The sequence below is a fragment of the Hesperophylax consimilis genome, chromosome 15 (assembly GCF_061612785.1).
Source record: "Hesperophylax consimilis isolate HC1 chromosome 15, BYU_Hcon_1.0, whole genome shotgun sequence".
In the NCBI taxonomy this organism is placed as follows: domain Eukaryota; kingdom Metazoa; phylum Arthropoda; class Insecta; order Trichoptera; family Limnephilidae; genus Hesperophylax; species Hesperophylax consimilis.
The window spans coordinates 29,400,166-29,424,455 of NC_142850.1; the positions used below are offsets into that span (position 1 = coordinate 29,400,166).

The window sequence follows — 24,290 nt, forward strand, 5'->3', positions numbered from 1 at the left end:
GCTTCTCGTAAAAGCGAAGACGTCGAAAACGTTTTCTGTGGATTTGTGTTTTGTATTGAAAATTGAATTACTTTTGACGTTTGTTTGCGCATATTATTTTGTGAACGTCTCTTTGGCATGATTTGTTACCGTATTTATATACTAAATAATCAATAGCGTTAAAATGCTAACTTCAAAGACTTTTCTATCAATAACGAAGCGAGGAAATGTTCTAAAGGTAAATAATAATCGACAGCTTATCTTAGTTTTGAGATTGACGTTTGCAGGTTATGTGAAAATGAGGCATTCTTATTTTGGAGAAATCAAAATTATAATCGCCGTATTTCGTAAAGATTGTTTTAAATTATATTTATTTAACAGTTTAGTCTGTCGAAATTAATGAAGCACTTAACATTTCTTGTCAGATATTCAATTTATTCCTCAAAACCGGTGTTTGTGTAGAAATCAAAACTCAAATGAGCCCGGTCGGTGGCTGAGTTGACATCGCGTTTGGGTCCCACCAAAGCGTAGGGAGTTCAATTCCTCGGCTGGCTAAGTGTGGTGGTTGTAGGAGATTTTCAAATATTGTCAGGTTATTCATAACCCGGGAAAAACGTCTTAAAAAAAAACTTTTTGAATTATAGTTGTCTAGCATTTACACTTTATTTTTACAGATTGTTCGCGAACATTATTTGCGCGATGATTTATGGTGCGGTTCCCACAAGTGTTCAATCTGCCATCACAATGATGATGATCTGGTTCTGGACAGCTCTCCAAAGTCCATAAGCTCAGCCTACCCCTTCCCCCACTACATTGTGCTCGACACCAACATTATCCTGAACCAGATTGACATCCTGGAAGAGGATGTGCTGACCAATATTATTATCTTGAGCACGGTTGTGAGTGAAGTCAAACGTCGCAGCACCACTGTCTATAAACGCCTTCAAGATATCATTCAGAATCCGAGGCGGAAATTTTACATATTTATCAATGAACATCACAAGTCAGTTATTTTTATACTAACAATTTAATAAGAAATCATGTAATCATGGAGTCTCTTCTAGCTTATTTTTTTTTTGCTGTGTGGCACTTTCTTTGATGAACATTAATTTGTATCTCATAAGCTCAAACTATTTCAAAACTTATTGAATATCTGTGTTTTACGCACTTTAATATTACATTTTTTCATTTGAATGTAAATTATAATACCATAAGCTTAAAAAAAGGGTTACTATTGCCGAGTCACCCTTGGTTACATTGAAAAAATATATGGAGTTTTATTGAAACAAAGGACATGATACAATTCCATATTTGAAAAACAAAATAGCTGTGTTACCGCCATCTTTACAAGATGGCTTATGACGCCATCTTTACAAGATGGCGGTGGCTGTGTTTATTTTACTGATTTTGTTTAGAGCTTAAGCTTCAGCATTCTGTTGTTCCTTTCCGACCAAAGTTAATAAAGTATTCCATTATCTTTGTTTTCGACAGATTTTAGAATGTATTCTTTAAGTATTTACTTTCATGAGAGTATTTATATACATTACTTTTATATTTTGTTTCTAGAGATACCTATGTGGAAAGGCTACCGGGGGAATCGGCCAATGATCGGAATGACCGGGCTATTCGGGTGGCGACTACCTGGTACGATAAACACATATCGCTGAGTCTGGCCGCCAAAGTCAAGGAGGACATGAAACTAAGGGTTATCTTGATAACTGATGACGCAGAGAACTTGAGGAAAGCCAAGGAAGAAGGGATCATCGTTACCAATGGTATAAAAATAATCAAAACTGTTTTGAATGGCTGAAAAATTCTGAAATAATTTTACCCTTTTTTGTTTTTGTTTCAATGCAGTATGTTTATAGTCACATTATGATATGTATGGATGCTCTGTTATGCTTTTCATGCATAACTCAACAGCAAGGAATAGGTTATTTATGCTTTTTCATTCTATAGCTTTCTTATCGCCTAAAATCTGACAAATTGGTAAGCCAAATTATTAAGATGAGATATCTGGCAATGAGATTGATTCATGCTCAACTTCTTGACAATCTATCAATATTATGTCTCCAGATACAGAGATGGGTCTTTCTCCTTCAAGTAGCAAAAATGATCGCAAATCTTTAATATTTAGGTATCATAATGTCCTTAATACAATTCTTTTACTTTTTTAATGGTTTGTTCGCTCTTCACAGTGAGAAACTACGTCACAACTCTCATCGGCTGCGTGGGATTGGAGGACAAGCTGTCCCACCGAGACTTTGTCCTGGAAGACAGCAGTAAAGAGTCTCTGTTCCCACCACACCTGACTCCGGCCCAGGTCCACGAGGGCATCAAGAGTGGGAAACTGCTGCAGGGATCCTTCATGGCCTCCAGAGACAACTTCCTCGAAGGGTCCGTCAATGTGGAGGGCCATGATAAGTTTGTGAGTGAAATTTATTTATTTTTATTTTTTAATTTCATATATTACAATGAATACAATAATCTTTTATACATAATAATAAATAAATAAAAAGATATTATTCTATTATCTAATACATAAAACAAACCACTTTAGATCCTAGTGCAAGGGCGTATAGGTCTGAATCGCTCGGTAGACGGAGACATTGTCGCACTAGAGCTTCTTCCTGAAGAGGAGTGGACCAGCCCCAGTGAAATAGTCCTGGAGGATACCGAGGAGGATCCCGGAGACATCCTCGAAGACGAGAAGCTCATCCTGCCTGAGGAGAAGAAGAGCAAGAAGAAGGTGGTGGAGAAGCAGCCCACGGGGAAGGTAGTCGGTATTATCAGAAGAAAGTGGAGGCAGTACTGCGGTATCTTACAGCCTAGCATTATAAAAGGTATTTTTTTACAGTTTATGGAATTCAAGTAGTTGCTACCTGGCAACTTGTTGCCACTTAAAACACATGATTAATTGCATCTAAGTGAAGATTATTTGGTTTTGTTTATTAATCTTAATGGTAGCCTTGTTTGTTGACATGGATAGGTCTACTTTAAAAGCTGGCATCTCCTAAGTCTTTACTCTTGCACAATTTTGCTTTCCTTGCTCAAAATACCTCCAAGGTATGTAATTCATTAAAAACAATTACTCATGTCATATACGTACCTAGGTACTGTATTATTATTAAAACAGCGATAAATAAAATATAACTTATGTTAACAATTTTCTCTTTTCAGGCAACACTCGTCACCTTTTTGTTCCCGCCGAGCGTAAGATTCCCAAAGTGAGAATAGAGACCCGTCAATCTGAGATACTGGCCTCTCAGAGGATCATTGTGGCCATAGACTCCTGGCCCAGGAGTTCTCGTTATCCCCTCGGCCACTTTGTCCGAGCTCTGGGTAAAATCGGAGACAAGGAGACTGAGAACGAAGTGCTTCTATTGGAGCATGATGTCCCTCATAGTAAATTCAGCGAAGCTGTTCTTAGCTTCCTGCCTAAACTTCCTTGGGTGATTACCGACGAGGTAAGTTAATTGATTTCTTTTTTCTAAATTTAGTATTGTGATGAGAAGTTGTGTGTTCCCAAGTGGTTACCCAAGTAAATTTCTATTGGGCATGCTCAGATTTCATTCCCTGCAGCTTGGAATCTAGGGTGTGCCGCCACCCACTTCTTCAGACTTCTGTGGGGTTGTTCAAGAACTCTGCCGGGTTTTAGGGTTGTTTGAAAACATCTCGGGTATACATATAATTGATTAGGAGAGTCACTTCTGATTTTGATATATTTCATGTCAGTGAAGAGAGATTCAAAAGGGTAATCCTTTAATTTCTTCCCATTTAATGTTACCTTCACTGCCGCCTGCAGAGCTTCATTAATTTTAGCTGTTTAAAATTCAATTTCTTTTATGTTTTGAACTTTTGTTATGTATAGTTGATCTTTCTCAAATGATTTCTTCAGTTTGAGTCTTGTAATGTCTTATTGTCAGTGCCAAAATGAATGGACGGTTTTTGACTTGAACTTGCGGGCTGTCCTGAAATGTTGTTATTTTTTGTTGTAGTATTCCAGCTTGTAATTTTCAGTCATTTTAGTTTTCACAAATTCAATACGTCAAAAATCTTACCAGTCGCAATGGCACTGACGAGAGCTGAATCATCTTTCGTTTTTCTTTTAAAGTAATTGACTTTTTTCTTTCTATTGTGTATAAGAAACTCTAGATTCTTCAGAGCCTCTTGATTCCTCTGAAATAAATCAAGCAGCCTTTGTTATTAAGTTTACACTCCACATTTGTAGAGAATAGGGAAATATAAATATATTATTATTAATATTCTTACACGGACATCACTTAAAAGCTTTTCAAAAGACTCTGGAGTTCTGCAGCGTTTTGTTCTTTCCCAAGACTTAAATAGCGGGAGGTCTCTTATGTCTATTGACTTTTCGATTTCTCGTACTTCTGCAATCATTTTATTTATTTATTTATGCTGGGTTTTTACAGATGTTCTCACTTACGTGAGAATTATCCAGTTACAAAAACTCAGTTAATTTACAGACAAAAGTCTACAATTACAAAAAATTATATACTGTAACATACAAGTAAATATGCAATTGAATACAGGTTACGTACAATTAAAAAAACCAAACAAATAATAATATAAAATTATACATAAGCTCAGTAAAATGACAAATAATACTAGGAGAGACAAGAGACACAAGAGTTACAGTGATACATACAGAGATGTGCAAAATGGGTACCCAAAACCATTTGAAATGCAAAATGGAAATGGGTCAAAACTTTTCCATTTGAAAATGCAAAATGGTTTTTAGAAAAGCATTTCAAATGCAAAATACCTATTTTCAAAATGCATTGAAAATGCAAAATGGTTTCTCAGGTCAAACAATTAAAATAATTATATAATTTTTAAACAATTTTCTCATTTAATAATGGACATCAATGTAGAACAAACATATTACATGATGGTAAATCCAAAAACACCGCAACTACAGATTATCAAACCACAACAAATTTGTGCGGGACTAATGTAGCCAACGTAAAACATTGAAACTGCTATCTAACATTTAATATTACAGCGTCATGGCCCCATGTTCAGTATTTGAATCAGTATTTTTTGTAATGGTATCACTCAATTGCCAGGGCTCCTACCAGGGAGCAACTTGACAAATGTAAATTATCTCTCATAGCGAGGTTGAGGACCGACTGATATTTGGGGCTTATGAAAAAATGATGAGTGGAGATAGTAGGAAGAATGTTGCAAAAAAGCATTTAAAATGGAAAATGCATTGAAAAAAGCATTTAAAATGCAAAATGGAAAATACCCATTTTGCATTTTGCATTTCCATTTGAAATGGATTTATTTGAAATAAAGCACATCTCTGGATACATAATATAATTATCTTAACATATTATTTAGCAGTAGCAGAACATTTTTTTTTGAATCTATATAGATTATCGTCGAAAATATCTACTTCAGCACACTCAATCTTATTATACAGTCGCCAGATTTGGGTCAGAGGACTAAAATAGGTGATATTATTTTTTAATGTATTCGGGTGAAAAATGCTATGGTGTCTTAAACAATGGGAAATGGGGACATTTATTTCAATATTGCTAAGACATAATGAGGTATCAAGATGGCCGTAGATAATTTTATGCAAACATATTAGGTCAGTCAATTGCCTTCTAATTTTAAGTGTATTAATCTTAAAGTATTCACGACCTGCATTGTGCGTCCTATTTTACACAAGGAAGTATAAGAATTTAACTATCTTCAATTAAAATAACATAATACATACCTTCATCTTCCAATCTGTTTAATTGTTCTAAAGCTTCGTCTTTCCCGATCTTTATTAAATTTCTTTGTTTCTGCACTCTTTCAATGGTCGTCTGAATGCACTTTATCTCAGAGTACAAGATTTCCAAGTCTTTTGCCTCTTTTTCCAGCACTGTTTGCAGATGTCTATTGGCATAAAAATATAATGTTCAAACTGACATAAAAAAACTAGAATGCTTTCATAACCTCACTCACAACCAAACAGTTGCTGGAGCTGTAATTTTTTTATCCTGTCATTCTTTGTTAACAAAATATCTAATACAAGTGAAGCCATGTTTAACCACTGGAAAACCGTTCGTGCACCAGTGACAAGAATTTATTCCCCGCTGACAAACCGTTCATTCGCTGCAGACATTGGAATTTTGCTCAATCTGGATTTTTTTTATATTCGATTTAAACCTATATGCCATGAGAAAGTGCATACAAAATGTTAACAGAATCGCTTGCACTTGAAACACTTTAGAGTTCATTTTTGATTTCCCTCAAAAAGGGTCTGGTGTTCCAAAAGTCAAAGTCTCAACGACGTGAGTAGGGCCGATCGATGGCGTCGCCAATAAGTTTACAAAGTCTGTTGAATTAATTGCACCCTTAGGGCTTTTACATAAAATAAATCTTAATAAATTCCATTACTGCAAATGTAAAATGAACGAAATAATAATAATAGTTAAATTACCAGCTACATGAATGGGATGTGCAATTCAATTTATCCATTTTGGCACTATAGCAAACAATAGAATTTAAAAATAAGAGGGGAACAAAATGAATGAAAATATTCTTGGGTACAACAAATACAAAGAAAAGAGAAGAGAAAAAGTATTGATATCTGCCTACAGTAAATAACAAAAATCAACCCTCTATAAACAAATCATATCCTCTCTTACATCAAGCCTTATCTAAAATTAACTCCCTTCCATTCAACATCTTGTCTCTTCTAAGTCTGAATTCGACCATATTCCAATTCCATATAATTCTGAAATCTGCCAATTTAAACAAAATTAAAATATCTCTCCATAATTTGAAATGATGGCCTATAACACCCCTGTAGGGTGAAAGTCGGAAGCATTTAAAAGAAAAAGTAATGTTTATGGTAAAAATGTACATAAAAAATAAGTTACAGATTGTTATAATACAGTCAAACTTGGTTATAACTAGCACGAGGGGACCGACTAAATTTGACCCTTATAGCCGTTAATCGTTATATCCAAATGCCCATGTACCTACTTAAATGCCTCTACTATCAATATATTAATGCATTTGCATAGTGTATATGCATACATTTTTACAGTATATTTTCAAAATACAAATAGGTATTACTTATTAAAAAATAATTACAAAAATACGCTTTTACTACTCAAATTTGCTATCAATAATTATTTTAAAGATTTCGATTTCATGCTTCTCAATTTCCTCTTCAAAACAATGACGCATCACCGAGTTCAAGGCTTCCAAGAAAAATATCACTAACTTGTCTATCTTATCACTACCTTGTACGTACTGTACCCACCGCTTGTAAAATCGCACATGTCACAAATAACTAGCTTGCTTGATTGTTCTGATTTTTCGCTGTAAAATTTGACATGTCACAAACTGTGATGCACAACCCGCTGCCCAATTCTTGTGGCCCGCATGTCAATTTCATACGGCCCACTTGCCTATAGAGATAAATCAAAATGTTTGGGGTAATTTAATATTTAATATTTGTGTGTTTTTTTATTGTAAAAAACATACAAATATTAAATTCTTGACAACCCTGGGTGAGAACATTTTTTTATAGAATTTTCAGGTTAATTTACGCTGCATTTACTAAATGGAACCATATTTGAAGAACCGGTTTAACTAACATGAAATTTCCCCCTTAACAAAAAAAAATCCTTTAGTAGGTTGCGGCCTGTTTGTCGTGCGAAATTTGAGCTTATTTTTCAATTTTATATTGTGTCTAATGAATATCAATGGTTCACACAGCCAATCTTACACAGGTAGTGCCATGAAAATATGAAACTGATAGGAAATTCTTGAATAATTCCCAACTATTTTTTTCAGACTTTTCAGTATTCAGAAATTGTATTGACAAAATTATTTGCTCGGTATATCAGTGAATCATCATCTTTATGAAAGTCAACAATTATACGAAGATAAAGCTGAACTAAAATATCATTTTGTAATTGCTCTTTATAGCCGTGAACTCACTATTCCTGTGATCATTATAACCAAGTTAATTATAGTATTAACGAAACAAAATGTTAGAATTTTGTATTTAAATTTTAGTAAGGAGTAAATGAAAATATCGATAAACCGAATCTATTTCCAAGCCTGCGAAGCCGTTGGGCTGGGGAATTAATGAAATGTGTGTTTTTGTTTTTGACAACGTGCCGTACAAAATGTAGACAACGTGTGCATATGAACCTCCACCCAGGTGTATGGCGGTAGTCACCACGGTACTTGAATCATTGAGTATCGGATACTTGCATCTCCTATGGAAGAATGGCATTACCTTGGAAACAAAGTGGAATCATCCTGGATATTTTTTACCATTTCAACCAGACTGTTTAATTTTTCACAGAATTTTGGTAGCTCTTCAATGGTGAACTGTTGTCCCTTGTACCTAAAAAAAAAATTATCTTTCAATAATATTCTTTTTTTGTTTCCATTGATGTCTGGAAACCATTATGAGAGAGATTTGCTCTTATGGTTTATTTTTTCGCGTCTGCTTATTCTTTCTATTTGCCCCTTTTTTTTTCAATCTGCCACACTCTCTCTCTCTTGGCAACAATGCTTCTTGCCTAGAGGGCTTGAAAAACCCTGTTTATTGTTATAATTTAAATAAGATGTCTGGTATTATGTTTTTGATATAACATGTTAAAATTTATGATCCTTCTTAAATTATTAAAGTTATACCTTTTTTCTGTTGCAATCGGAAGGAACTGTATGTATTCCATTGGTTCGATTTGTTCATAGTATAATATTTCTCCTTCATCAATGTCATCTCCGTCCAGATTGTTGATTAATGTGGTTTCAAGTAAATCAGTTTCGTTTGTCTCGTCTATTACAACCTCATGATTTATTTGTGCATTGGTTTGTGGCTGTGACTGGTTTGGAAATTCCCTAGAATTCAAATAAGCTTCCATAAGTTTAATTAAGGCTCCGTTATAAGCATGAAAATGAAGCACTGAAAATGTTTTGAAAGGGGAAATATGTAAATACCAATGATAGAAGGAGCGCCCTAATATTTAAAACGGTCATGATTAATAAGCGTAAGCGAAAATATTTAACCCTAGATAACTAAACTGTTTTCATTGTTTCATTGTAACTACACTTTCGTCGAGTGGACTACGCAATAAAACACTAGAAATAAATCAAAACTATTTAATTAAGATAGGAACTTGTTACATGGCACAAAAGTGGGGTTTATAATGAACAAATTAAGTACAAATTAATATCAGTCTACACAGTGACCACACATGTCAACATTATGTGGACCACAAATAGCCTTTCTACATCTGGTGCAATGGTGTTTGGTCATCCTCCGGGCCTTGGATGTACACAGGTAGCAAATTTTACGCACGTTTGACGTAGATGGAACCGGAGCTTCTATTATAGAAGATTCGCCAACATTAACAATAAATATAAGAATATATAAATGTACATACCTTAACAGTAAAATTGTTGTTATAACTAAACATTCGTCCAGCGGACGACGAGATGGTTATAGGGCACGTCCTAGTATGCGTGTAGCCGCAATCGCGTCACGTGCTGCACTGTTTACTCAAATTAGGAAGTTAATGAAAGAGTCAAGGTCGGGGAGCGGGGGGAAGTAGTTGATTTCGAATTTCGCCGAGTAGCGCGTCGTCGCCTCGACGAGCGATTAGTTATCTAGGGTTAATAAAACCTGACTTATTTAAAATACAGCAAAAATCTCTTTTTTTTTCAAAGCTTAAAAACTTAAATAGCCTTACTTATAAAGATTACCTAATACGCCGCTGCAGCGCTGGTATAGCTATACAGTGAGGAGGGCCATACACTGCTTGGGTTAAAATATTTACTCATAATAAATATTCATGCTGATGTTAGACCACCACTTTCTCCGTCTTTATACGATAGTAATACGTCCCTAATCCTGGGGGTCGGGCAGTTTAAAAATCGGTCAACCACTATACTGCGGTATTACAGCCGGTACACGCAGTACGCATGCACCTTATTATGAGTTACGTTTTCTACTAACCTGTTCTTATTCCTCCGTATTATCTATTATGAGTAAAACGGAAAGTGCTCAAGGGAATTATGTTATATGTCAGTAGAAATTCAGAATGCGAAGTCTTCAAATTAAGTCAGATAAACTTGTCGAATTCCTCTGCACACTTAATATGCAAAAAAAATATAAATAGCACTTGGTTTTATCTTAATGAAGAAAGAAATGACTATTTATGTCATGGGAGATGGTAAAAGATGCATTAAAGTTCCATTTTTATACGCATAAATTATTAAAATTACCAAAACTAACCCTCTAAAAACCAATTTTGTGCATCTTTACTTAAACCCCCAACTTAAATAATTGTCTTTATGAGATATTTAAGTTCAAATCAAGCGTAGTTTTTTTGGGTAAGCTTCGGTTTATGGGTGAAATTCCTAAAAATTAAAACTAGTTATTTTTATACTAACTTTGGGCCGGGGAATCCGAATCTGGAAGAATTAGGTGGCGGCAAGCAATATTAACTGAATTACAAGACTTTAAAATTTCGACGCACAAACAATTTAACTGGCCATTTTGAACGCTTTCTGACAATAAAACTAGTTATCTTTATACTAACTTTGGGCCGGGGAATCCGAATCCGAAAGAATTAGGTTGGGGCAAGCAATATAAACTGAAATACATGACTTAAAAATTTTAGATGCAAACAATATACAACGCCATGTCGATGCGTTTTTTTGACAATATATCCATAGAAAAATAACCAAAGATATATAAAATTAAGTGTTGCTAGTAAGCAATAATATCAATAACGTAAAATAACATGTTTATAATTTCAGTAATATTTCATATTCAAACAGTTAGATTTAGGTTTATTATCACGAAAGGTAAGTTTTTATGTCGGGGGAGACGAAAAAATATGCATTTTATATTTTAATTTTGCTAACATTTAGTATTGCCATATAAAATAAATAATAAAATTTAGTATTGCCATATAAAATAAATAATATTATCGTGTATAATTAATCCATATTAATTATGTAAGTCAATGTATTATTTATAACAAATAATCAACATATAATTAAATAAAATAACCCGTATAACAAACAAATAGAATAAAATGTGATTAAACGTATTCCGTTTAGGTAGTTTAGGTTAGGTTAGGTTAGAACATGGAAAATAGGTATTAGAATTAAATCACAAACCAATCTATACAAACCTAGCGTAGCCCACATACTATTTGAAAACTGGGATGTAACTCTAAAGGGGACGCGAGCAGGCGTTATTAAAGGGGCATTTTTTTTGCTTTTTGCTATTTTTACACAGTTAGATTAGGTTAGGTTATATATATTCATTTAATATTTTCAAGATTTTATTTTCATTAACTGAATTAGTTCGTAGGTAGGTACTGTACCTAGCCCGCGCACTGGCTAGTTAAATAACTAGTTGTGGTAGTTCCGGCAAATTTCACATTATTTTGTTTCTTTGAAATCTCGTGTGACATATCGCGTAAGTGACTTAATAAACGAAATTAAAATTAAAAGTGCGTATTTTTCCATCTCCCCCGACATAATAAATCATGTTTTGAATTAATATAGCTAAATCCATTTATTTGAAAGTGAAATATTGCGTATTTACCGTGAAGCGGAATTCGTAACCTTTACCTTGATTTCTTGAGCAATTGATAACTGAAACTACTAAATGATTATCCTCACGTATTTTCTTCAATAAGTAACCCTGCGTCTGGTGCTTCTAAAATGACACTGGATCGTTCGCTGTCCATACTGACCGAAGAACTGGTTGATTTCTTATGATGTCTGAATATCTTGTTTACATAATGACCCAATGATTTTGATGGCTTGTTGCTAGCAATGCTGCTTGTTTTTGAAGTGTTTGCCATTTTTTAACGTTTTTATAATTTTCCTTTAATTTTTATTATAATTTATCTGCTCATTTTAAGACATTAAGTCTCCCCTTTATTCATAATAATAATTTTAAATAATTCCATTCAAAACTAAGTTTTGACACTTCTCTGGCCTGAAGATTTTATTTTAGCAGTGATTCAAATTTGGAATAAAGTATAAAAAATAAAATATGGCTACTTACCTGGTATCTAGAAAATTAATTTAATGTGAATAGAATGAACGGTACCTACCTATACGACTGCTTATCAACCAGTTGATAATTTGGACACCCTTTTGAAATTAGAACACTTTATTTAACGGTTTATTTTATTTTTATTTAAAAATACTATATTGTGTAATACCTACGTATGGCCTGCACTACACTGATGTCAAAGAGACCTACTTGTAGTACTAAAATCTGCTAAACCCAGTGCAAAAAGTCCGAAAACAGGTCTCTTTAACAGCTGTCAATGCTATTATTACGCAATTATATAGCGCTTTAGCCATTTATCCTTTCCAGTCTCGATTTTTATTTATTTATTTACTACACACCCTAGTAGGTTTTTCTTAAAAAAAAAAATTACTATCTATTTGTATCAAAGTAAACACTTAAAAATTAATACAATAAAGAAAAATGTAAATATTAAGAAAAAATACATATGAACAATGAAAAACACAACAGAATAATGACAAAAAAGGTTGCAAAAAAACACAGAACAAAATTCATAGTTAAAATGGGTTCCATGATAACTCAACACAGTGACAATTCAACACACTTTTAAAAAATGATATAAAGTCGTTAGAAATGATGAAATTTTTTTATTTTTTTTTTTAACTTAACCTAACCTACTTAAGCCAGTTAATAAAGTTTTTGTTTCATCACTTTCCATGACTTTATATAACTTTTTAAAGATGTGATGAATTATCATTGTGATGATTTATCCGGTCACCGTTAAAATGTGAACAGGAACTAAGAATCCTCACGCATAAAATTGAATTTAAAAGATTCAACAAAACAAAATAGTAGAAGCGAAGAAGTTATATGGGTATATAGGTCTATTTGTGTCTAGAAGAATAAAAGTGATAGAGCCCATTCCCACTTCCGTTTGAAAATCGGATGCCCTAGCGGCTGTAGTGGATGTATGGAGCTGTTCACACTTGTCCGACACGATTTGAAAACGGATTTGGCATTTTTTGTCAGATGGATCGCCAGCGCAGCGCATCCGTTTTCAAATCGTGTTGTTCCGGCAGAGCCCCCGCCACACCCTAACCCCTCCCCGCCCGCTCCTAACCTAACCTAACCCCTCCCCGCCCGCTCCCAGTGGCAAGGAAGCAGGCACGCTGTGTGGTGGTATTTGGTTATTTTGTTAAGTAAATAAATTAAACCTATAATAATGGATAAGGAAATAAATCCCGAAAATTTAATTCCACTGGTCGATGAAAGAGTTATGCTGTGGAATAAAACGACACAGGGGTTCCTACAGAAAATATTTCAGCTATGATTGGGTGTACCCAAAATTTTCTTTTCACTTTTTTCTTTTTTTTTTTTATAAGTACCACATGACAACAAGAGCTTCATCGTCGTCCATTGTGCACAATCGTCTACTGAAGTATGAGCAAATAAAATGTTTTGATTGAATTCACAATTATTTGCTTTCGTAGAGTAGATTTTAAAACGGGACCCGCCTCCGATTTGAAAACGCAAGTAGGAACAGGCCCAGAATATACAACATTTATACTGATAGTTTTAAGATGAAATAAATCACCCAGATCAGAATATTTGTTTCCGAGACTGTAAAGTCTCGGAATCGGAGAATTTTGGTAAGCTAGTGTCCTGGAGTTGTTGAAGTAAAAAGGTAAGAAATGTCGGCATGATTTTTTGGGAACATGGATATTGATACATTGAAGTAATTCGGGACAGTCAATTTTAAAATGTAGTATTCTTTGTAACAGTATTAAATCTGTGCTTAATCTTCTTTCTGAAAGTTTCAATACAGACATTTTATCCAAGGGGTAATTGTAATCAATGTTTTGTATAGGAATATGCAATTTATAGTTTATAAACCTTAGAAACTTCCATTGAATCTTTTCAATTTTATCTGAATGAACATTTAAAAATGGAGACCATAGCGTACAGTCATACTCAAGTTGGCATCTGACAAGGGTTTTATATAACATAATAAATGTTCCTAAATTATTGAAATCTTTTGCAGCTCTCAATACAAAGCCAAGAGTCTTTAGGGCCTTGTTAATAATATTATTTATATGACATACTAAGGTGAGTTTACTGTTGAACATAATGCCTAGATATGTTCTAATATAAAATAATAAACTGCAAATAAAGTTACAAGCTACATTATATAAAAATTCCATGCAAATTAAAGTATACAAAAATTAAAAATTACACTATTTAGTCACTTAACAAATTTAACCACATTTTCCTCCTCTTTTATGTTGGTCAGTATTTCTTGAAAGATCTACATAATTTTAATTTGCAATAGATACTACTTACGCTTGATAATAGTACCTACTTACGATGAACAGTTCAATTTTATTTATTTTCCTTTTTTGTGTATTTAAATTATTGTTATTAGTAGAACTAACCCTTAACCTAACCCAAAAATCACAGAGAGTCTGAATTAGTTCCAATTTTGAAAATGGCAAATTAAATATTTTTCAGTTAAAATAAATATTATATTATAGGTAAGTACTCTATCATTTGTCAGAATTCTTCAAATTAACACTTAAAATTTTGAAAATAAATTCAAATCAAAAGTTCTTAGTTTATTAAACCGGAGTTACAGACAAACGGATAGAGTCACAACCGAAATTATTATTTTTAATCTGCAACAGCTTTACATGTAAACAATATTGTATAGGCAGGTACTTAAATTTAAAATAATATTGTTGTTGCGTTTTGTTTTTCATCACCATTCTAGAAATTGCAGGGATTAACAGCATTTTTTTCTAGGATGTTGCAAAGAGAGTAGACCTGCGTCACATCGACGTGTGCTCTGTGGACCCGCCCGGCTGTACCGACATCGACGACGCATTACATTGCCGTGACCTGCCCAATGGCAACTTTGAGGTTGGAGTGCACATTGCGGACGTGTCACACTTTATACGTCCTGGTAATGCTATGGACAAAGAAGCCGCACTGAGGGCAACAACAGTCTACCTTGTTGACAAAAGAATTGACATGGTGCCAGGTATTTAAAAATTATTTTATTGATTTTTGTTGTTCAATGTATTCTTAACCTCTTGTGTGTCCTTAAACCCTCGGGCTAATTTGTTCGCTTTTGGGAAAAACTCATATGATCTCATATAAATTGTTACGTCTCCCTTACTGTCTTAGTGAGAAATATGATCTAAACGATGTTAGAAAGAGAACACAACATGCTTTGTATTCAAATCTCAAGATGTCAGCAGAAGGATTAAAAATTGCACCTTTATAAAACCAAAGGGTTTGACCAAAAATTGAAAAAAAAAAAAGATAAGAAATACTCCCTTCTTGAAGAATATGCCTTAGGCAAGTGCGGTTAAGGATACTATTAAGAAATCATTATTCTAAATATTATTAGCTATTCTGGGAAACTATTTATTGTAGACTAGCTGTACCCGCCACGCGTTACTATGGCTCAGTCTGTCTGTGCCGATAAAAAAACAATACCGTGTGTTGCTTTTACGTCCAAAAGATGGGCCGTTTTTAAAAACAAGCATGTATTCACTTGTCACCGGTGACAACCATATAATATAGTTATATAAATACACACGCGAATTCGAATTCAACGTTGTGTCAAAATTTCAAAACAATCAGTGAAGAACTTTTATAGATTTAAGATTTTGAACAAACGAACATTTTTATTTTTAAAGAAGATTATTTATATAGATTAAATCTATACTATTTTTATTAATATGTAAACACATTATCTGATTAGACGGTACAATTTACAAATACAACATTGTGCAAAAAACAAGTATTACGAAAATAAGAATTAGCTGGGACTTGGTGAAAATTTAGCATAGGCCATTAAGGCAAAGCTTAATGCCAAATCACTATTTTGATTAATCTTTATAACAAATTGGTGTACATTATGAATACCAAAAAATATGCTTTAGATAAATTGAAGGTTTTCCTATCGCTTCGCTTGAGTACAATACAAATAAAAAAATAAATTACTCAAAAAAAAATATAAATGCAAAATAGTAAAAAAAATATTTTTTCAATAGAAATGTATGAACGCATAAAGGAAACAACTTTTAAAAAATACAGTGTTATAGCTAAGATTATATGTGACAGTTTCACTTGATTAACTTTTTTGATTTCTTATAAAATTATTATGATCGGTCGGTGACCGAGTTGACATCGCGCTTGGGTCCCACTCAGGCGTAGTGTGTTCAATTCCTCGGCCGGCTAAGTCCTCCATCACAACACAAGCAACATTTTCAGCTTACTGTGGTGGTAGTAGGAGTTTTTCAAATATTGTCAGGTTATTCGTAACCTGAGAATGTTTGTCTTTCTTTTTAAATAAAAAAAAAAAATTTACAAAATAAATAAAAACCAGTTTTTTGCTTGAAATCGAACGATACTAGACTCCGTTTGTCAAGCGATTTTAATGCCTATTACCTACGATATAAGGTATACCAATAATATGCACATTTTTGGCTTGTAACTTCCTCTTAAGAAGTTAAATGCCTTAATATTTTGTAAAAGTGTGTAATTATTTTGAATTATAAAAACTAAACATTTAATTATGTGCACAGTGGGTTACATGCAGCATACATATGACATGGCAGCCTTGACATTCCGTAGCCATTGCGTCCTAATAAAATGTTGTCAAAAACAATTTGTGATAGGATGTTCCATCCATTACAGGCAATAACAGACATTAATCCCTATATTTTTCCATTCTAGACTTGCTGAGTTCCAATCTCTGCTCCCTCCGTGGTGGTGAAGAGCGTTTCGCCTTCTCCTGCATCTGGGAGATGGACGGCGAAGCCAACATCCTCAGTTCCAGGTTCCACAAGAGCATCATCAGGTCGCGAAGCGCCATGACCTACGAGGAGGCGCAGCTGAAGATCGACGACAAGTCACAGAACGACGCTATCGCGCGCTCGCTGAGGTCACTCAACAAGTTTGCCAAGATTCTCAAGAAGAAGAGGATCAGTAATGGCGCGCTGGTTTTGGCTTCTATGGAAATTAGATTCCAGGTATTTATTGAATTGATAAATAATCATTCCTTTGTATCGCTTGTAATTTTAAATGTGGCAGCGTATACTCATCAGTACCTCTCTTTCTTAAGATGTTGTTTGAATGTGTTTTTTTCCCAAACTGTGCCAAAAAGTGGATGATTTTTAAAATATTTATATATACATCACTTGAGAACTATTGCTTATTTTTAAATTAAACTTTCATTTCCTTACCTTTAAATACTTTATTAAAATTAAGACACAATTGCGAAATATATAGATAAATAAATTACTAAACTTTTTTGCCTAAAATTATTTACTCCGAACTAGAGGGTTGTGAATTCCTGTACCTCATTTACTTTAAAGTACCAAATCAAACAATTAGGAAAAATATATTACCCTGCAACAAAAATTCCGGGATTAACTACCACATACATGCACATATTTTTCGCTTTCACACACTTGGAAACAAATTCACCTCAAATATTGACATATTTAAGATAAGTTTACCAGTATTCAAGAGATACCTGAATGATATTTTCATGTAGCACAATATTATTATTGCAATCGCATTCATGTATTTTTATTTTCCTCTTATGTTACTTGTATGTATTATGAATCTTTATATTATTTTGTACGCCATCTGCAATCTAATAACCGGTTTGAGATTTTTTTCTTTTACTTTTCTCTTTTTTCTCATACATTAAATGCGAATTTATATTATTCCATGTATTTTTATAGGAATTTTCATGGACAGTACTGAAATGCGTTTAAAACTTTTAAAACCTAGCTCGATACACTGCACATTTCAGTGCACTTGAAGATAGTCACGATTTCACGGAATCGCAATTGTATTTGGTCGTATCCTAAGGGCTAAACATAAAACTCTTGTTTTCTCTGTATCATTCAGTAAACCATGTAAAATATAAAAGCCTGGGTATTTATATTAATAAATATTTAAAAACACATTTTTACTTGTCTCCAGCATACCATGTAGGCAGAAAACCTCTAAAAACTTGCCATTGTCTGGCATCAGTAAATTTACGCAGATTTTTCCTGCCTGAAATTTAAGCTGAAAATCCTGTAAAACAATTTTATTACATAATGTGGAGTTCAACAAATTGAATGTGTGTTCAGATTATATTAGCGAGATATCAAATGTGTAACACTTATTTTCTGATCATTATGCTCTGCTGTCAAACTTGTTCAGGTGGATTCAGAGACCCACGATCCCATAGACGTGGAAGCTAAGAAGATGCGTGAGACTAACTCCATGGTGGAGGAGTTCATGCTGCTGGCCAACATCTCGGTGGCGCAGAAGATCGAGACAGAGTTCCCCGAGTGCGCCATGCTGCGGCGTCATCCTGAGCCTCCACAGGCCAACTTCGACCCCCTCATTAAGGCAGGACAGAATAGAGTGAGTTGTAAACATGACTACTTATCTATAACTAAACTGCAAACGCAAACACACGTCGGTGTGCAAACGCATTTCTCTTGCTACGCATAGAAAGGACATGGTTTATTAGTTCGTTGATGGCTTGCTTCGTCTCACTTGTCTCCCGCACTGTACTTCATTCCGGACGTCACTAGGGAACGGTCTTTTGGTTTTTGTTGAATAATAATGTTTTTTTACTGTTTCGGTTAATGTTTTTTCTGTAAAAACGTACTAATTATCAGAATATGGGGGATATTCTTTATGCCTATGCCCAAATTTAGTTTTTTTAATATTTCGAAAATTGGAATGTATGTAATTTTATTTTATGCAGTGAAATCCTCCTTTTCCTGTACCAAAAAAGAAAAGTGAAAATAATTTTAAAAACTATAGGTGATTCGAAAAATATGATCAATTGAGCAATTTTGGAATCAGCGTTGCGAACACTTCTCAAAAAATAAATTGTACGTTATTTCCACACAGGAGACCCTGAGAAAAATAATTTCCCTCAGGGCCTATGTCATCTTTGGGGACCCTGTGTGGTGGGTCTTTTTAAGTAATGGAAGGAGAGGAAGTTCTGCAAATGAAATAGGTATTAGGGATGGGTAGGAATCTGGGGTCACAAGTGACGTATGTATCCATCCCTCCCACTGTGGTGCAAGGCATTGGAAAAAAAGGTCGAGAAAGTCGACTGGAGAATTTAAAACTTAGACAAGATTCATTTCTATTGCACTTTTGAGCCATTTTTTTTTCATTTCCACAAAGTACAATTTTTAAACATTGGCACTAACAACCCTCGGTGATTCCAATTCGTCTCTAGGAAACCTCCACTGCTTTCTCAGCCTAAGGATGCCAATTTGGGTCTCTCGACACTTTAGACCTGTAGGCGCATTACAAAGAAGCTTCTGACATGCATTTTGTACAAATAAATTTATTTCGCATGTTTCTATAACATTCAATTAAACTTTTTCCTTTATTTATTTTATTTGTTTATTTTCCAGGGATTCGAAATTCTCACAGAAACCGGTGGACACCTGGCCAATTCCCTCAACGAAGCCGTCATTCACGACAACCCATTCTTCAACACGATGCTGCGAATCCTGGCCACCCGCTGCATGATGCAAGCCGTGTATTTTGCCAGCGGCACTGTCGGCAAGGCTGAGTTCTTCCATTATGGTCTTGCCTGCCCCATCTATACACATTTCACATCGCCCATTAGAAGGTACAAATAAAAACATTGTAAATAACTGAAGTGAGCTGCCAAGGTGAGTATGTTTTCTGTATCTGTTTGTAAATAACTGAAGTGAGCTGCCAGGTAAGTATGTTTTCTGTATCTGTTTGTAAATAACTGAAGTGAGCTGCCAGGTAAGTATGTTTTCTGTATCTGTTTGTAAATAACTGAAGTGAGCTGCCAGGTAAGTATGTTTTCTGTACCTGTTTGTAAATAACTGAAGTGAGCTGCCAGGTAAGTATGTTTTCTGTATCTGTTTGTAAATAACTGAAGTGAGCTGCCAAGGTGAGTATGTTTTCTGTATCTGTTTGTAAATAACTGAAGTGAGCTGCCAGGTAAGTATGTTTTCTGTATCTGTTTGTAAATAACTGAAGTGAGCTGCCAAGGTGAGTATGTTTTCTGTATCTGTTAGTAAATAACTGAAGTGAGCTGCCAAGGTGAGTATGTTTTCTGTATCTGTTTGTAAATAACTGAAGTGAGCTGCCAGGTAAGTATGTTTTCTGTATCTGTTTGTAAATAACTGAAGTGAGCTGCCAAGGTGAGTATGTTTTCTGTATCTGTTTGTAAATAACTGAAGTGAGCTGCCAAGGTGAGTATGTTTTCTGTATCTGTTTGTAAATAACTGAAGTGAGCTGCCAGGTAAGTATGTTTTCTGTATCTGTTTGTAAATAACTGAAGTGAGCTGCCAAGGTGAGTATGTTTTCTGTATCTGTTTGTAAATAACTGAAGTGAGCTGCCAGGTAAGTATGTTTTCTGTATCTGTTTGTAAATAACTGAAGTGAGCTGCCAGGTAAGTATGTTTTCTGTATCTGTTAGTAAATAACTGAAGTGAGCTGCCAAGGTGAGTATGTTTTCTGTATCTGTTTGTAAATAACTGAAGTGAGCTGCCAGGTAAGTATGTTTTCTGTATCTGTTAGTAAATAACTGAAGTGAGCTGCCAAGGTGAGTATGTTTTCTGTATCTGTTTGTAAATAACTGAAGTGAGCTGCCAGGTAAGTATGTTTTCTGTATCTGTTTGTAAATAACTGAAGTGAGCTGCCAGGTAAGTATGTTTTCTGTATCTGTTAGTAAATAACTGAAGTGAGCTGCCAAGGTGAGTATGTTTTCTGTATCTGTTTGTAAATAACTGAAGTGAGCTGCCAGGTAAGTATGTTTTCTGTATCTGTTAGTAAATAACTGAAGTGAGCTGCCAAGGTGAGTATGTTTTCTGTATCTGTTTGTAAATAACTGAAGTGAGCTGCCAGGTAAGTATGTTTTCTGTATCTGTTTGTAAATAACTGAAGTGAGCTGCCAAGGTGAGTATGTTTTCTGTATCTGTTTGTAAATAACTGAAGTGAGCTGCCAGGTAAGTATGTTTTCTGTATCTGTTTGTAAATAACTGAAGTGAGCTGCCAGGTAAGTATGTTTTCTGTATCTGTTAGTAAATAACTGAAGTGAGCTGCCAAGGTGAGTATGTTTTCTGTATCTGTTAGTAAATAACTGAAGTGAGCTGCCAAGGTGAGTATGTTTTCTGTATCTGTTTGTAAATAACTGAAGTGAGCTGCCAGGTAAGTATGTTTTCTGTATCTGTTAGTAAATAACTGAAGTGAGCTGCCAAGGTGAGTATGTTTTCTGTATCTGTTTGTAAATAACTGAAGTGAGCTGCCAGGTAAGTATGTTTTCTGTATCTGTTTGTAAATAACTGAAGTGAGCTGCCAGGTAAGTATGTTTTCTGTATCTGTTAGTAAATAACTGAAGTGAGCTGCCAAGGTGAGTATGTTTTCTGTATCTGTTTGTAAATAACTGAAGTGAGCTGCCAGGTAAGTATGTTTTCTGTATCTGTTTGTAAATAACTGAAGTGAGCTGCCAGGTAAGTATGTTTTCTGTATCTGTTAGTAAATAACTGAAGTGAGCTGCCAAGGTGAGTATGTTTTCTGTATCTGTTTGTAAATAACTGAAGTGAGCTGCCAGGTAAGTATGTTTTCTGTATCTGTTTGTAAATAACTGAAGTGAGCTGCCAGGTAAGTATGTTTTCTGTATCTGTTAGTAAATAACTGAAGTGAGCTGCCAAGGTGAGTATGTTTTCTGTATCTGTTTGTAAATAATTAAATAGAGCCTAGGAAGTTGTATTTTTACAGCACCCTTGAAATGATTTTTACAAAAACGGCACTATACAAATTATCTAATTATTAATAAACAAAAATATTATCTCTTTTCGTAAATCTTCTGGGGTCAAGCTTCGAAATAGACCTCCCTAAACGTTTTCCAGTTTTTTCTGTTCTTTGTGACTTACACATCCGAAGCCGACATCATCTCGTCAACCCATCTCATTTCTGATTTTTCTGACCTCTGTTCCTTTTTTCTAACCGAGGATCCCAACTATAAAGATATTAGATTTCCAATGTTCCATCTGTCAAAATACTAAACAATGGTTTTTCTACAGGTACGCAGATATTATAGTGCATCGCCTATTGGCCGCATGTATCGGAGCGGACAGCACTTATCCTGAGCTGCTAGATAAGCGAGTTACAGGAAAGTTGTGTGAGAACCTCAATTACAGAAATAGGATGGCTCAATATGCTGGAAGAGCTTCTGTTGCACTAAACACCCATGTAAGTCTACTTCGATCTTGTATTTATGACAGTGTCTTGTTTTTTAAACGCTGATTATACATTATATTGTGTGAGTTTTTGTTAGCAATTAAATTTACCTTAACCCCTCAGGCAAATTTATTGCTTTTGGGAACACCTCTTACAGGTCCCATAGAAATCATTTTGTCTCCCTTACTGTCATGTTGAGAAATATGATTTAAAAGGTTATTTAAAAAAAAAAAAATTAATGATAAACTAATGTTTATAAGACAAGGTTTCTTATGCATAGCACAAAGGATAACAAATTATTATAAGCAATAATTAGTCACCTGAAATATCCATACAAATTGAAAATAAATGCCGCCGACGGGAATCGAACCCGCACCTTCTGATGTTGACGTAGCTCAGTGGTCCAGAGCACCTGACTGGACATCAGAAGGTGCGGGTTCAATTCCCGTCTCTAGAGATATTTTCAATTTGTATGGATATTTCAGGAGACTTAATTATTGCTTATAATAATTTGTGATCTAAAAGGTGATTGTTATTGACTTTGTATGCCTTTTTTTAGCTCTTCTTTAGGGGAAAAGTTCAGCGTGAAGAAGGTTACATCCTTTTCGTCAGGAAGAATGCCCTCCAAATTCTCATTCCCAAGTTTGGACTGGAAGGAGTTTTGTACCTGACAAGCAAGAAGTTAAAAGAAAATCCAAAGGCACCTACATTCATTTACAATGAAGATGTAAGTAGAGTATATTTTATGTGTGATTCTGTAAAGGACAAGGACTAAGTAACGACCACGCCGTTTCTCCGCAGGGGTATATGAGAGAATAGTCCAACACATAACTCTGTCTTGGCGCAAACTTCTTGCTTCATTCACATTTATATATACTCTCATACATACTCTTATTATGACTCTTGACATGGCCCGAGTCAAGTATTTTACAAGGACACCTTATAAACATATTTGTTTAAATTTTGACCTGAAAATAATAAGTAAAATCGTTGCCCGGATACAGTGACAATATCTTATTTTCCGATTTTATGTCCGGGTTAAATCTTCCCCATAGGAAAAACTAAACCCTTCCACACACTTTTCCACAAATGATCATCTAGTCAATCAACATTATGCAAGTGCATTATATAAGCAAAATAATTACAAAACAATACAAGAACAACACGTCAACTCACCAGAGATCAAATGGGAAAATAATTCACCGACTCCAGATATTTTTCTATCAGAGGGTTCGGCTCGGTAGAACTCCTAACAGGGCCTATAAATCCTACTGATCCCTCAACATAAATATTAAAAAAATCTTTCGTTATCCTACATGTATTCAAAATGACCGACTTTTGCATCTTTATATATAAATATTTTGATAGATCTAATACGCCTAAATTTTTAAATTTTAGTTTTATCACTATTATTAACTGCTGCAATTTGATGCTACACAGTTTTATTAGATATTTAACTTTATCTATGCAACTATTGCATACATGATTCATCAGCGGCTATCCCAAAATGCGTGTCGCAAAAGTTATGTATAAAGTTTCACTAACGCACATACATTGTGCCGCATGTAGAATAGATATCGTTGAAAACTCAGCCATGTCTAATAAAATGTGTATAGTTCCACAATTTCATTGAATGTTGATCCACAATATATTTTTATCTTCTCTTAGGAGCACACTCAGAGGTTTGGCGACATTGTGTTCCACTCCTTCGACCCCGTGACTGTTCAGCTCAGCTTGGACACCAGCAATGTCCAACACGAGAAACTGGTCTTCGAACTGGTTTCACCGTACATTGCAGGATTCAGCGTTTCTCCAAACGCAGAAGCTGAAGGGAACAATAAATCCCCCAAAAGGAAAGACGACAAACAAAAAGCTGTCTCTGAAAGTGAAACCCCAACCAAAAGCAAAAAGAAACGCAAGAAGTGAATATATTCATCTTTATTGATACATTTTCTTATCTTATTATTGAATGGTGCATAAATAACTTAAATATAATATTTTT

At 34.5% G+C, this 24,290-nt stretch overlaps 1 protein-coding gene across 1 annotated transcript; it reads left to right on the forward strand.

The window, feature by feature from the left end:
• Window positions 1–53: 53 nt before the first annotated feature.
• Dis3 (exosome complex exonuclease RRP44-like protein Dis3) lies at window positions 54–24,290 on the forward strand. Its single transcript, XM_089640098.1, has 13 exons — window positions 54–217; window positions 654–982; window positions 1,546–1,754; window positions 2,178–2,407; window positions 2,540–2,822; window positions 3,160–3,446; window positions 14,828–15,065; window positions 16,772–17,067; window positions 18,257–18,463; window positions 19,480–19,700; window positions 22,132–22,300; window positions 22,848–23,015; window positions 23,957–24,290. Exons 1-13 carry the CDS (start codon window positions 164–166, stop codon window positions 24,212–24,214), a joined length of 2,949 nt encoding a protein of 982 aa, XP_089496224.1. The 5' UTR covers window positions 54–163; the 3' UTR covers window positions 24,215–24,290.

Coding starts and splice junctions, on each gene's coding strand:
- Dis3 (XM_089640098.1), top strand. CDS start 164: ATGCTAACTTCAAAGACTTTTCTATCAATAACGAAGCGAGGAAATGTT. Junction 15,066..16,771: donor AAGAATTGACATGGTGCCAG/GTATTTAAAAAT, acceptor TTTCCATTCTAG/ACTTGCTGAGTTCCAATCTC. Junction 23,016..23,956: donor CATTCATTTACAATGAAGAT/GTAAGTAGAGTA, acceptor ATCTTCTCTTAG/GAGCACACTCAGAGGTTTGG.